Source organism: Pelodiscus sinensis, chromosome 3 (genome assembly GCF_052426305.1).
Source record: "Pelodiscus sinensis isolate ZL-2025 chromosome 3, ASM5242630v1, whole genome shotgun sequence".
Classification (NCBI taxonomy): domain Eukaryota; kingdom Metazoa; phylum Chordata; order Testudines; family Trionychidae; genus Pelodiscus; species Pelodiscus sinensis.
Genome location: NC_143054.1, coordinates 37684673 through 37699513, shown reverse-complemented (window position 1 = coordinate 37699513; position 14841 = coordinate 37684673). Strand labels below are relative to the sequence as shown.

The 14841-nt window shown below is 42.0% G+C and overlaps 1 protein-coding gene across 2 annotated transcripts; it reads right to left on the bottom strand.

Annotated features, from left to right (window-relative positions):
• Positions 1 to 20: 20 nt before the first annotated feature.
• Positions 21 to 14003, bottom strand: FAM110C (family with sequence similarity 110 member C). 2 transcript variants are annotated; one of them, XM_006130968.5, is made up of 2 exons: positions 12638 to 14003; positions 21 to 4481 (listed from the first exon to the last, which is right to left on the bottom strand). In XM_006130968.5, the coding sequence occupies exon 1, from the start codon at positions 13770 to 13772 to the stop codon at positions 12681 to 12683; it is 1092 nt and encodes a 363-aa protein (XP_006131030.1). In that variant the 5' UTR covers positions 13773 to 14003; the 3' UTR covers positions 21 to 4481; positions 12638 to 12680. The 2 variants fall into 2 exon arrangements, with proteins under 2 accessions (XP_006131030.1, XP_025044397.1); XM_025188612.3 differs by having other exon boundaries at positions 12702 to 14003.
• Positions 14004 to 14841: the final 838 nt, after the last annotated feature.

Sequence of the window (14841 nt, the reverse complement as noted above, 5' to 3'; positions counted from 1 at the left end):
ATAAAACTATCAAGAAAGAATTATAAACTGTTACTCATGTATTTTTATTTGTATGCAATGAAATAAAATGCAGATTTGTTTTATAAACATATAAACCTAGGAAATTCCATATGAGACAAGCACCCAGGACTATATGCTTCAGACAAAAGTGCAAGAAACCCCATAACAGGCAAAGATGGAATAACTTGCTTACAGGAGGAAGTTTCTTCTTAATTACCATCAATTAGCTGTTGATTTATGCCCTGAAGCATTAGGATTTATTCCTCCTTTGAAAAATGTATTTGTATAAACACAATATAGACCAAGCTGCACTTCAGTTACACAGATGACTATTTACAATATACAGAAGGGATCATAGTCTACACCTGATGTCTTAATTGTAAACATCAGCCTCTAGCCATAAAAGCAGACTTTGTACTTTTTTCCTGTTCAGTTAAAACTATGAATGTTGTCCCTTTTCACAGTGATATTAGCTTTACAAAACTGTTTATGAAGCACATTCAGCAATTAAAACCAAGCTGTGCGGGTAGTTAAAAACAAGCTGTGCAACAGAATTGTATACAATGTGGCTGTTTTGGTTTGCATGGTTCCAGTCAAACAAAACAAGTGAGTTAATCTGTGACCTTCTCCCCCCAATCACAATTTTTATATTTGCATCAAAATCCAAGGTAAATCCTGGCCCTCTTGAAAACAAAAGCAAAAAATAATTTCTGTGGGACTGGGATTTAAAGCATTAAAAGAAAACTTGACAACCCCTTACAAACACACCAATTTCATAATGAGTTTTCCAGCACATTCCTCCCTTATTTTAAGGGTTTTTGTTGAAAAATAAAGAGAGGCAATGGCCAACAGTAGCCATTGGTCTATCTATCATCATGGGCAGGTCAGCAGCAGACCAAAGCAAAAGACTTTATAAGTAACAGCAGCAATAGAACCTGAGCAGAATGTGCTGACCCAGCTGATCAGGATCAGCGTGGTAAGATGCCCACTCCCAAGAGATGTGGGGATAAACGGACTGTCAGCTGCCTTTTTCCTGGAAAAGGGTAGGTCATTGATCTGCCCAGAAGACACTTACAGGTAAGGGGAATTCATAGCTTATTAGGTGTAAGAAAAGGTCTTGGGCAGTTCCAAGTCATCTGTGAGATTTTTGGCAGCTTGGATAGTTTGGTGCTCACATCCGAAGCTAAACAAAGCCAGGTGCATTTGCTCTGGTATTGGTGTAAAAAGCCAGCATAGCTCCATTAAGCAGCTCATAAAGGCCAAAGGCGGGATTGTCAAAAATGCTCAATATTGGCCTTATCGATTCCACTGACAGCTATAGAAAAATTCCCACTGATTTCAACAGGGACAGAATCAACTGATTCACTGTGCTTTTGAGAATCCCATCTAAGTCTTTTAAGGTATGTCTACACTAGCTTGTTAATTCGAGCTAGGCAGGCAAATCAGGGAACCGGGGTTAAAAATGAAGCCCGGGATTTAAAAATCCCAGGCTTTATTTGCATGTTCCCATCTGGCCACCATTTTAAAATCCCCCATGAATTTTTAAATCGTGGAATGAAGAGTAACAGTTAATCCAAACTAAGGACTTAGTTCGGATTAACTTTAAACTGCCGCGTGTAGCCGCGGACAGTTCATTCGGACTAAAGGGGATTTAAAAATGGTGGCCGGACGGGAACATGCAAATAAAGCCCGGGATATTTAAATTCCGGGCTTCATTTGCAACCCCGTTTCCCTGATTTTCCTGCCTAGCTCGAATTAATGAGCTAGTGTAGACATACCCTTATATATCCAGTCGTATCATTTAAAGTCATTGGACAATATATCTCAATAGTACTATCTCTGATAGAGACCAAATGGATCCTTGAAAGTGAAACCAGAAACCTTTCTAAAAGCTTCCTCCTCCCCCTGAATTGCATTAATTTACTGGTTTGTATCTGTCAGGTTTCTTATGAGTTCTGAGCTGCCTATAGTGGTTCACTCATATTTTCCAGTAAACCATTCAGTTCTTTTGACAAAAGCATATAATTAATTCCACATTCAGTAATTTGAAAAGTGAGCAGAAGAATACAATGGGTCACATTGCTGACTTACCAATCTTTACAGTCTCCCTGTAAACAACTGCACATCAGCAGAGAACCTTACCATAGTAACATTTATGGTGTATCATTCTTGATTGATGATGTAACAAATCTACTAAAATGGAAAATTAGATTATTTGTTCTGAACACCTTAAAGTGCTAATCTCTAAGTATATAGTAGCTCTTTGGGGCTCCTTGGTCTGTGTATTCTCCTATAAATGGCAATATTTCACTAAAACTGTGGTTATTGGGTTTGGTGAGCAAGTGCTGGTGATTGTGATAAAAAGATGGTCACAGTTGATCCGGTTGTTTCTTCTTCCCTTAAACTTTCTGTCTCATTAATACAAACATTTCAGTTTCTGCTGCTGAAAGTACCTTTAATAAATACTTTATTTGAAAATGTTATTTTTTTATATATGACAACTTAAGTGAAGTAACAGTAAACCAATATGGCCAAATGCCCTGCATTCTCAAATGTCTACTGTGGCTGAGAATCGGTGACAGGCATGTATTTTCCTTAATTAAATAAGGTTCGCCTGACTCATAAGTCTATTGTGAATTTAAAGCCGATGGAAAAAAATTAAATAGCACTTAAGTGCAGTTTTTGGCTCAACATGTTTGAATAAATTAAAATAGGCAATACTTGATTCTTGTGGCTATAGTGAATACTCCATAAAAATGCCCTCAGCTAGTCCTTCTCTTCTCTCTCATAGATGTGTTACAAGGCTAAGTTTTTTACTAAGATGTAAAAAGTGCTGAGCTGATGCTCATTCCATCTCCTCTATTCCTGTGTCCAGAAATATTTGTTGGGTGCAGATAATCACTGGAAAGGGCTAATTGGCTACGTTCTCTGTATAACACCAATGGAATGTTGAGAATGGAATTTCATTTTCCCGTACTTGTTACAGTACAGGTCTGACAGCTAGGTAATGTCCAGTACTCTACACAAAACACTAGAGCCATGGTAACCTGCAATTCAACTTTTAACCCTTCAGCACACCAAAATATAGGGCCAGATTCTGATCTATCTTTTATCAGTGCAATTATTCCAGATTGACAGGCCTATAACTATGACCAGAATGTCTTTTCTACTTCATTTCTCCCTCCCCATTTGTTGTGATTTATGATATCAAGAAGAAATAACTAAGGGAAAGCCATTTTCTTGTAACTAACGACTGACTGAGATAAGAATCTGAGGGATAGCTAAGGTCATAAATTCACCTTTACATCCACAAACTATTTTAAAACAGTGTTTAAACAGTTTAAATAAGGTTTGCTTGCCTATCGCAAAATAGGTGTAGTTGTTCTAACAATTACGTTAGCATGGTGCTGTCTGCACTACAAGTCTAATAATCTCAGTACATATTTGTGCAGGTTGCATCCTAACATGGTTTATTGTTAGCATTGTCCCTTCTGCATTATAATTTTAGATTCAGGCTAACCAGCCTTAGCGTTATATATGCTGTGATAATATTCACTAATACAAGTCAATAAACATGTTGGTCATCCTTAGTACAAATATAAATGTGCTAGTTTACAGACAAGCGTGCTAGCAGGATCCAAGGTAAAGTATAAAAAGAGCCTAACAGCCAACCTAGCCCACACATTTTCCCATGATGGAGTGCTGTTCTAGCAGAGTCCTGTGCAATATGGAATGTGGATTGACTTTCCCAGTGTCATAGCTATGCTTTGGAACTATGCCCAAGACCATGTGTGAAACCTGATTTTAGTTATCTGTCCCCCATTGGCTAACCAGCCTGGTCTAGCTGGAGAATGTTTCTCTAGTTTATCTTAAACCTCAATCTAGACAAGGCCTAAGAAGGAAGCTGTTGTACAGCTGGCTTTAAATACTGTTTATAAAACTGTCATGCTTGGTCCACTGTCACTAGCCAGACAGAGTGTTCTGAAATCACGTCTGTGGGAGCCAGATTTAAAGTCCTGTTAATACACGCTTCAGAAATGTAGCTGGAGCCTCCATGACAAGAAATGCCTGACCCAGAGGTCATTGCCACTTAGTTCCCACTTTCTCCTCCCCCAGTCTTGCTGATAGGTTTGCCATCTGTCGGAGCCAGACATGCCTCACCAACCTTTGCTCACATTTAGGATGACAACCTGGTGCATTGTCCTCTTGGTGGTTATTACCCTATATTTTAGCACCTAAACCTGCTTCTGCTCTTCCAGAAGCTTTACTTGCCCTTCGCCTCAGTTTGTAACTTCCTCTTGCTGTTGTACTTCTGTATGAACACATGCTTGTGACAAAGAGTGGACCTGCAGATGGGTGGAGAGGGCAACAAGAAGCTGACAAAATTGCACTGAGTTGTCATAAGTCAGACGATAGACGATTTTGCTTGGGTCTGTCTGTGTCCTGTTTAGTCATCAGCCAGCTCAGGGAATGTTTTCATTCTAAGGAAAGACAAACGTGCTATATAAAACACTTAATGCATCCTACTAGTACACGGTAAGCTTTAAAACTTCATTTCAGCTGCTAACAACTACTATTAACATAATCAATTCATTTCCTGATAAACCTACCCTAACAATGAGAGTTTTTTAAAAGAAACTGTTTTGAAGTTTAGGACTGACATGAACTGTGTAATATTGATTACAATCAGAAAGAAGGATGTTCAGTTTATTCTTTTTTAAAAGCCATATTCACCATTGAAGCAATAAGGAGCAAAATGTCCTGAAAGCTAGTACAGTTGTGCTCCTCCTAACACCACTGGCGAATTTGCCTTCTAAGACTTTGTAACTTTTTGATGCTGTTTATCCAGATAAAATCTAGTCAAATTACCTTTGGGTTATTTTGAGGCTAACTACAGACCACATGGCTTGTTAATTATCATCCTGCTAAAACAAATGTGTTAGTTCACTTCATGTCTCAAAGAACTGTTTTATTTATACTATGTAGTACCAGTCATCACAGAATTCATGAAAAATTAAGCTAGGAACATAAAGTATTAATAGGAGAGTCTGACCCATTAAAAACCTGCAGTTTAAAAAAGCTGGTCTACTCAGAATAAACATTAGAATCAAGGAAACACGAACGCACACACACATACACGGAATTTTGTCGGGTTTTGTCTTTTATAAAACGTGGTGCAACAATCTCAATACCCCAGACTGTGCCACATGCTTTTAAGGAATCTGTCCAAAAGTTCCAAACTGCAGACTGTTGACTGGCAGTTTCCATGCAGTAGGTTTGCTAGGTCTGGTCCATAAGCCTCTATGTGTCCACAGCTGATAAATGCTGAGCATTTGGCTTAAACAAAGTCCACAGGGAGTTGAAGGACTAATTTCTATTTCAACTTGCCAGTCTCATCTCGTTGGGTACGTCTACACTACAGCGCTAGTTCGAACTAAGCTAATTCGAACTAACGCGTCTAGAACTAAAAACTAGTTCGAATTAGCGTTTCGCTAATTCGAACTAGCAAGTCCACATTGAGTGGACTCTGAACAGGGCTTAAGGATGGCCGGAAGCAGTGCCGGCAGGGCATCAGAGGAGGACTTAGAGCGTGGAGATGCTGTCTCAGGCTAGCCGAGGGCTGCGCTTAAAGGGTCCCGACCCCCACCCCGGACAGACAGTTCTAAGGGGTGCCCCACTTGCAAAGAAGTTCTGGCTTGGAGTGCCCGGAGTACCCACACTGGGCACATCACACCACTCGGCCATCAGCCCGGCTGCACTTGCCGCAGGCTGCCATCTGGGGAGAGGGGGTAATTGGGGGGCTGCAGGAGAGCTTCCACCCCCAGAAGCCCGCAGAGCCAGCCCAGTCCTCCCCATCGGGGGCTCGTACCCCATTCCTCCCTCACCTCCTTCCACTTACCCTTCCCTAGCCCCCCTTCTTATTGATGTACAAAATAAAGATAACGTTTCTTCCAACATTGACTCTGTCTTTATTGAAAAAAACTGGAGGAGACTGGGAAAAGGAGGTGGGAGAGGGGAAGAGAAAGGCTGGGAGAAGGGAGGGCAACTAACATGATCAGGGGTTGGGAACAGGTCCCAGATGAAGAAAGGCTACAGAGACTGGGACTGTTCAGCTTAGAAAAGAGGAGACGGAGGGGGGACAGGCTAGAGGTCTCTAAAAGCAGGGGTTGGGTGGAGAGGGTGCATTCAGAAAAGTTCTTCCTGAGTTCCCATAAAGAAGGACTAGAGGACACCAAAGGAAAGGAATGGGTAGCAGGCTTGAAACTAGTAAGAGAAAGTTGTTGTTCACAAAGCAAATAGTTAACCTGCGGAACTCCTTGCTGCAGGAGGCTGTGAAGGCTAGAACTAGAACAGAGTTTAAAGGGAAGTGAGATCAAGTCATGGAGGTTGGGTCCATGGAGTGGTATTAGCCAGGGGGTAGGAGTGGTGTCCCTGCCCAAAGTTTGTGGAAGGCTGGAGAGGGATGGCACGAGACAAATGGCTTGGTCACTGTCTTCGGTCCATCCCCTCCAGGGTCCCTAGGGTTGGCCGCTGTCGGCAGACAGGCTACTGGGCTAGATGGACCTTTGGTCTGACCCAGGACGGCCATTGTAAGCTCAGGGCTCAGGGTCGGGGGTCTCAGTGGACCCCCTTGATTTTCATGCACACCTGCTCCTGGGTGGCCAGGCTGGCAGCTCTCCTGCCCTAGCCGGCCACTTTCCTGTGCCTAGTGCGGAGATCGTGGACGAGGTCCATGATGTCCTGACTAGCCCAGGAAGTTGCCCGCCTCTTGCTGTCCAGGGCAAGCCCCCGGGAGCTGCCAGCCTGGTCCCGGCAAGAGGGGGTGGGCTGGGGGGCATCGGGTGGGTGGCTCTGTGCCGTGCCAGGTGCAGGGTCTGCTGGCCGGGTGCTGGCAGGCTTGCAGCTGGCACGGGCACCGTAGCCAGCCCGTGCCCCTTTAAGGGGTCCGGGGCCGGGAGGGGGGCATAGAGTTTCCCTGGTGTTGGCCAGAGTGGCCACCAGGGAAACCTGGGGAGGGCTAGCCTCCCACTAGTTCGAACTAAAGGGCTACACAGCCCTTAATTCGAACTAGCTAGTTCGAACTAGGCGTTAGTCCTCGTAAAATGAGGTTTACCTAGTTCGAACTAAGCGCTCCGTTAGTTCGAATTAAGTTCGAACTAACAGAGCGCTAGTGTAGCGCCTAGGAAAGTTAGTTCGAACTAACGTCCGTTAGTTCGAACTAACTTTGTAGTGTAGACATACCCGTTCTGTGGCTGTGATCCTCCCCCTTAGGTTCCCAGAGCGTGGATGCAGTTGAAGCCCAAATGTCTCCCCCACAATTTTAGGGGTGTTAACTGCAGTGTAGCAATGCATTTTTTTGCTACAAACATGCTGGCCTGTGGTCAGGATAACTGCTGCACAGAAAAGAAGCTAGCTTGTGGGCTTGTAGGAAAAAACAAGTCTCAGAACCAGAGAGTCATCTCCATCGAGTGGTGATAATTACCTTATTCAGCCTTATTTATTATGAAATATTTATATATTGCAGTAACTCCAGAAGACCCCAATACTCTTTGTCCTGGGCACTGTACATTGATTTCTAGGTGAGTTTTCTAATGGTTACTGGTTTTCTTAAAAGTAGTGGCCTAAAATCAGTATTTCCTTGATTTTTTTTTTTCATGAATTGTGGACCAGATCCTCTGCTGATGGAAATCAGCATAGCTCCATTACTGATAGATACCAGCAGAGTCTCTGTCACTGTACATTTAAAGTTTGGTTTACAATATACACCTGATGGACTAAAGTTTCCTAAATTGCAAAAACAGAATGTACTAAAATATTTGCCTGGGATGGAAAACATAATTTAGTGTGCTCCTCTGACTATTGTTTCAGATTAAACTCAAGATGCCTTCATTTCTGGGAAAGTAGCTGAGGGAGAAGCTACTGTCAGCCACATGGTCCCTAGGTTGTTAGAATTAGAATGCTCATACCTGTCCTTGGAATTTAGTTTTAACCAAAAGATACCTAAGGTGCACAGTTCATGCAGGTCTTTCTCCCACTCTGTTAAATCATGGGCTGCAAATAACATCAGTTTTGAATGATTAGGAACGTACATTGAGTAATTAAATATAATTAAATGACATGTGACTGAGCAGATGTCACACTTAGCAGTTAACATCTCTTTCTACCCCCTGCCTAACAAGAAGCAAATGGCCTGAGTTGCACACCTACTCACATATTCAAATAGTTTGTTACCAATTCTAGGTTTGTACTATACTTCTCTGCATATTATTTCCCAGAGAATTGGACTATTCATGTCCCAGTCACACTCGTTCCCATGTGAACTAGTTTTATCTTTGTAAAATTCATGAGATCAGTAATGCTAGTAATGAATGTCTCTGTTTGGTTTGTGGATTACATCCAATATTTACAGAAAGCCAAGATGCATTTCTTCACTTCAGGAAGTTCCCTAAATTGCTTCATAGAGTCTAGGCTGAAGGCTTAATAGGTGAGTGGTTAATTTGTCTCTCTGCTATATCCACTTCTGATTAACCAATTATGTAAACACATGATGAGTTAGAAGTGGAAATTTTGTGGTTCAGGTGAATACTGATCACCCTGCAAAGGCTTTCTTTCATACAGGAACCTTAGTACCAAAAAATGAGGGGCTCTTTCTTAAATATTAACAAAAGTGTTAAGGATGTATATGTATTCCTGAGGACCAATCTTATTCTAGGTCAATCATGGAAGGGACTGACACTGTAAATGGTGTGTGCTACTCCAAATGTTCATGTGGTAGCCACATATTTCATCATCCTTTGAATTGCTAGCTGGAATACAAATCAATACCAGTAAGCATTTAAAATGTGTCTTCCATACACTCTAAAAACATGATTAAAATCTCACAGCTCCCTAGGGAAGGAGGGATGGGTGTGTGTGTGGGGGGGAGAAGTATTATTTCTCCAGGGCACAAGCCAGGCTCAGAGGTTAAACCACTTGCCCAAGATCAGGCAATAAACAGATCAGTGACAGAGCCAATAACAAAAGCCCTATCTGCTAAATTCCTGCCCTGTCCCAATACAGAGATCTGTTTTGAAAACACATGAAAAGACATGTACAACTATGTTTAAGCAACATTCTAATTATGACACAAACTCAAAGAAAAAGCAGTTAAGGAATTTTAAATGTGTTTGACACCCTGTCCTCCAAAACCCCAATCCAAAAACAAACAAACAAACAAAAATCCTGTGTCTACATGGAGAAGACTAAATAGGTTATAAAACTACTTGTAATTCAAAGGCACAATGGGTTGTCAGTCAATTCTTGGAATCTCTCTTTATCTTTACTTCTAATTTCATTATTTAAAATTTTCTGGTGTATGCTTCCTATACATTCCTCTTCCCCAGCATCAAAAGACATTAAGGAAACAAAGTTTAAGCGTAAATCTCCCATCTTAAAATGAGAAAAACTGTAGGCTACCATTTTTAAAGACAGAAGCATGAAAACATTCATGGGGCTATATTTATGTGCAAATAAGTATTTAGGTAGCTACCTGCATAATTTTCCTAGTATGCAAACCAAGTCTATGCAGGTGTAATGCTATTAACTTAATAAAATTAGCACTGACTAACACTGGTGTAAATGAGAAAAGAATCAGGTCATAAAAATCCACTTGGATATGCAAATATCCCATCACTGCAAGCATTTGAGATAATTATGTTAACAAATGTAGGCACAGAAATGAGGGTTGCCAGATGGTTTCAACAAAAATACCAGACACGCTTGACATTATATCCCAATCTACATTACATCTTATTTAGAAAATACTGGACATTTATATTTTCTTATTTATATTTTCTCAATTTGTTTCCCGAACAGAAAGCTCAAATACTGGACTGACCAGTTCAAAACTGGACAACTGGCAACCCTAACAGAAATGCATTCACATGTTTGGGCAAGGGCCTATGAACAGCTGATTCTGGATAGCTTGAATAAAAATGAGAGTGACATTGTAAAATCAGAATATTATTTAAAAAAATCTTAAAGCTGCTATGCTAAATTTTATAACCCAGTACTTTCATTTTACATTAAAAAACACCATGTCTCTGAAAACCCTGTCATAGCTTTGGACCCGCTTCTCCTTGTACTTTGCATGCACCTCTGACATGCAACTGAAGTATAATTCATCTAAAGTCCTATTCTGTGGATTATTAACATGACAAATATTAAGGGTCTAGTCAAGAAGAAAGTCTCTTGGCTGCAAAAGCACCTAAGGCCTCAGGTGCTGATTTCATCATGGGTAGGTCAAAGGGCAGAAAGAGAAAAAAGGCAACCCTTGACTCTGCACCAGGGAGATGCAGAGCTTCTGTCAGGGTCAGGAGCTCATGTGAGTAAACTTCCTGATTTCCATACAGCACCCTTTGCCAGACGTTTTTTTATGATGTGTGCTATCAGGTTTGTAGGCTCTTTGGAATATTCACCACCTGTCTCCTGGGTTATCTGCAATGCTGAACACAGTGATAGCATTTAACCACTAAATAATACCAATAAAACCAAAAAGAGACCTTCTCCACATGGTTCATAGAAATTACCAGCATTTAGGGTTCAGGTGTCTGATATTGGCCTCTGTCCAGTAAAAAAAAAAACCCAGAAAATAATGGATATGTAAAATGTTTTTCTCAGACAGAAGGCCGCTTGGGGCAGTCTTCCCCTGCTGGGTCTGGAGGGGGTGGGGAAAGCGGGGAGCATGTGGATTTAAAGGTGCAGTGACTCCGTTTTTGTTTTTTTCAACAACTTTGGTTCCCCTCAACCCCCCCCCCCTTTTTTTTCCCCTCAACCAATTTTTTTCCTGACATGTTCAGTATTTTTTGTGAAAGTATCTGGCAACCCTACCAGAGTTCTTATAAGAGAACAGCATCACAGCTGGTCCCAAGAGCAGAGACAAAGAGAGCCAGGAGCCAGGTATCTTTTGTTGCCCATTATGTAAACCCAGCTACTTGTGTTCCCAGACTGCCCACCTCCTGCTTCCGATGCAGGAAAGGCCCCCACCTTCATAGTTCTATAAGCTCCTGCCCAGAGCTGAAGAAATTCTTATGAGCCCTCACATCCATCTTTGATGTTTGGCTCTCTTTCCCATTAGCTCTGAAGGTCAAATAAGGGGAATTGTTCATCTCTGAGAAATATTTTGACTACACTCTAGTGCTGGTCAAAATATTTTGTGGAAATGATTTTGACAAAAGTGTGAATTTCTGAGTTTTCCATATTTCTATGGAGCCTCCCTCCCCCCAATTCTATTGAAAATGAAAATGAAAATGCATTTTTTTGGTTAAAAAGTTCACAATCAGAATACTTTTTTATCCACCCCTATGAAAGGCCCTGAATCTATATCAAGTTTCCATCTTGAGCTTTCTAGAAAGCTCTTTCAGTCTAATATATTTCAATAGTGTTAAAAGGCTATTTAACGTTCCTCATTAAGAACTATCTGAAATTAGTAGGTATTGATGCTGCAACTTTAACACTCTTTACTAGCCTATCTTGTCAGAGCTGAAGAAACCCACCACCGTGTTAGCATGGCAGGGGATGCATTGAGTATGCTATTGCACAGCCTAATATCTTCATAACTCTGAGTCCCTAGGCAACCGGGTAGGTGAAGTGACAGGGTCTTATTCACTTCCTACTTAGTCTAGTGTAATTTGGGATTAATTTATTTGAAAACAATGGAGTTATACCATTGTAAAACTGATACACCAGAAGAAATCTGATAACACTAGGAAATTAGCTCAGGCATTATATGTCCATGTTCTTTTGGATAAGGTATGGACTCCTTTCAAAGAACTGTGTTAAGGCCAGTTTAGTGTTCTTTTAATATACAAGTTATGAACATGATTTCCAAAATCTGCTGCTTGAATTGTAGTAGCACAACCATGTGGCCAAAGCCATCAAACTTCTCCAACTTCAAAAGAGCCAAACTGATCACAATCATTGTCAGCAGAAAGAGCAGTCCCACTTCCCAGCAGAGTTTATGAAATGTCAGGTTTTAGCTGGAGCAAGCTCCTATGCAAGGCAGAAAACTCTGTGAGAATGGAATATCTAGAAGAAACATGGATACAACCTTACTTTACTGGTGCTTGGGATATACTAAGTGCAGGAAAAGGGGAGTAGAAAAGAGGGGGAGGAGAAACTGGTTTAGTATAAAGTAAATACAAATGGCTCCTAAATTGTGAGTGGTTCATTTTAATTTGTTTGATGTTACCAGCTATCATTAAGGGCTGAATAATTTTTCTGTCTTGAGTTTAAGAAAAAACTGGCAAATACAAATACTTTACAAAGCAGGAAACTGCAAAGGGGAGACATTCCTTATAAGCCCTGTTTATTTTTCATGTGGGGGGTCTGAGACAGTTTAACAAATTACAGTATTTTTCTCTCTCTTTTTTGTTGTAATACCCCAGAATCCTCTTTTATAAGAACTCCATTCTCCCCAAACTAGGCTCGTAGGTGCTACTGTAATACAAATAAATAAATAATAATAATTCAAAATAATGTAATGTGCAGAAAGCATCTTGTTCCTGCCACTCAGAGAATAGACATAAATTTGGATACATCTGCAGTGTTTTAATAAAAAGATAAATATAAATTGCGCATGGCTGAACTTTTCACACACCTTGAGTTTACCAGGCTGTAATGGAAGCCGAAAGGAGCTGCCTTCATGCAAATTCTCGCAGTACCTTGTTAGTCTCCTTGGCTTTCTTACAAGTGTACAGCCATTTGATTATCCGAGCATTGCGCTCAATCACTGACGTAGTGCTGGGGACCTGCTCAGTCAGTTCCTCTTCCAACAGCCCATCATCCCCACTGTGCCTCGTGAAATCACTCTCGGATGTCGCCATGCTGATGCTGCGGATCCTGAAGGAGATGTTGTCAGAAATCACAGAGAAGTTGTCCTTGCCCAGGTCCTCGACAATCTCCTGTTCGAGGCCACAGTACTTAAAGAAAGTGTCAAACTCAGAGAAAGACTTGGAATACCGAGAACTGATATCCGACTGGGAGCGATGCAGCCCTTTCCTCCTCCTGTCCTTGACCTCAAGAGGTGCAGCTGTCAGTTGTGAGGAGTCCTCACTCTCAGGAACAGCTGGTGCTTCTGTGTGTGTAGGGGCAACGCACTCAGCCAAATGGCTGTTCAGCTCATTGGCTGCATGTTTGGTAAACACCGTCTCTTCGCTTTCTGGTGAGAGGCCCTCTCCTATTACTTTGGGCATCTCTGGGGAAGCCAGCAGCTTTTCCTTCATAGGTCCCTGGAACAGTCGCCTCACCAGGCTCCCTCGTGACCGCTCACTGCTTTGGCCTTTCACCAGCTCACATTTCTGACGGTAGATCACTAGGGAATCGGGCCGTACCTGCCTCTTGGTGATGCTGCGCCTCACTATGGGTGGATCCTGTTCCAGGGGAGCACTGCAGGAACACATTGCGTTAGCCAGCTCCAAGTTTTTGCTGCCTTTCACTCCACCAAAGTCCCCGTTGGTTTTTTTGCTTTTCACTGAGCAGCTCTCACTGCTGCTTTCTGAGGCTGAGCTGAGCACAGTGACGGGTTCCTGCTTAGTGCTGATTACATGCTGACTTTTTACATACTTGGCCTTATCAGCTGCCAGTCTTTCCACAGCACTTTTCCTGCCTGGGGTGCCTGCCTCCATCTGTCTGCGAAGGTATTCTGGCCCCTTGTTGAGGAGTCGCACTGTCAGGGAGGAATGGAAGTCCGAGATGGCATGCATTCTTACGGCGTGAGAGATTTCAGTTGGCATATCAGTTTCAGGTACACTGATTCCACTTACAGTTCTGGGGCGAAAAAAGCAAGCACCACTCTCTGGACTCTGCAGCCTGCACTCGTCCTGCGTAAGTGCCCAGTGAGCCGTTCCAAATTCCAAAGTCTGCTGCTGGTTTGGTTAGTTACCTGTGAGAGATTAAAAAAGCTCCTCAGCCAGTAGACAGCCCCACTCACTGTCTGTGTCTGCTGCAAACACTCTCTGACTACACACACCTCCACACAGCTGCTTCCTTGCATATTCACCTTACAGCTAAGCCAGCCCCTGCAATCCAAACATAACCAATCAGGACTGAGTGCAGAAGGCCCTGCTGACATCACAGTGAGCTGGCTCATTGACGTTACAGGAGCAGCTCAGACCATCAACTCTCCATTGCCTCCAGCAAGGACAGCACTAATTAAAATGTTTATTTATTAACATATGAGTTCAGTAGTCTCCTTCTACAGCAATCTGACCGAGTCAAAACATTAAAGAATCTTTATATAAGACTAATGTAGTCGCTACAGACATTTACATTTTATGGGAGCAAAGCTTCTGAAATGTGTTTTTTTTTCTAGGAGAGGATCTTATATTCTACAGGCACCTACAACTATAAGCTTGAAACCCTTGTTGAATTCCAAACATTTCCCTAGCTGCCTAAGACATTTTCTCCAGCGTGTACCCCCTGAGACAGGCAAGACTGCATAGGGCCTGATCCTGCAAAGTATAGTTTGTCTCTGAAAAGAACTGTAGACCCTGAGCACCCAGCAACTTTAATGGGATACTTGCAGCCTTGATGATCAAGCCTTTAAATCTGAACTTTCTGGGTCCCATATTAAAGAGTGTTTGTTTAGTAAAGAGAGCGTTCAGGCTTCAAAAATGCAGAGATTTAATTCGGCACCTTGCTGTTTGAGATTTCAACTGAAAGGCTTTTGAAAGTCACGCGTTAAACCATGCCAGCACAGCCAGGTAAACGCACCTGCTGGACTGCTGAATGTTCCAGGAACATCCTAACATTACATTGATATCAATAAGAAGCTTGTTCACAGATGGCACCAACAGGGTGGAG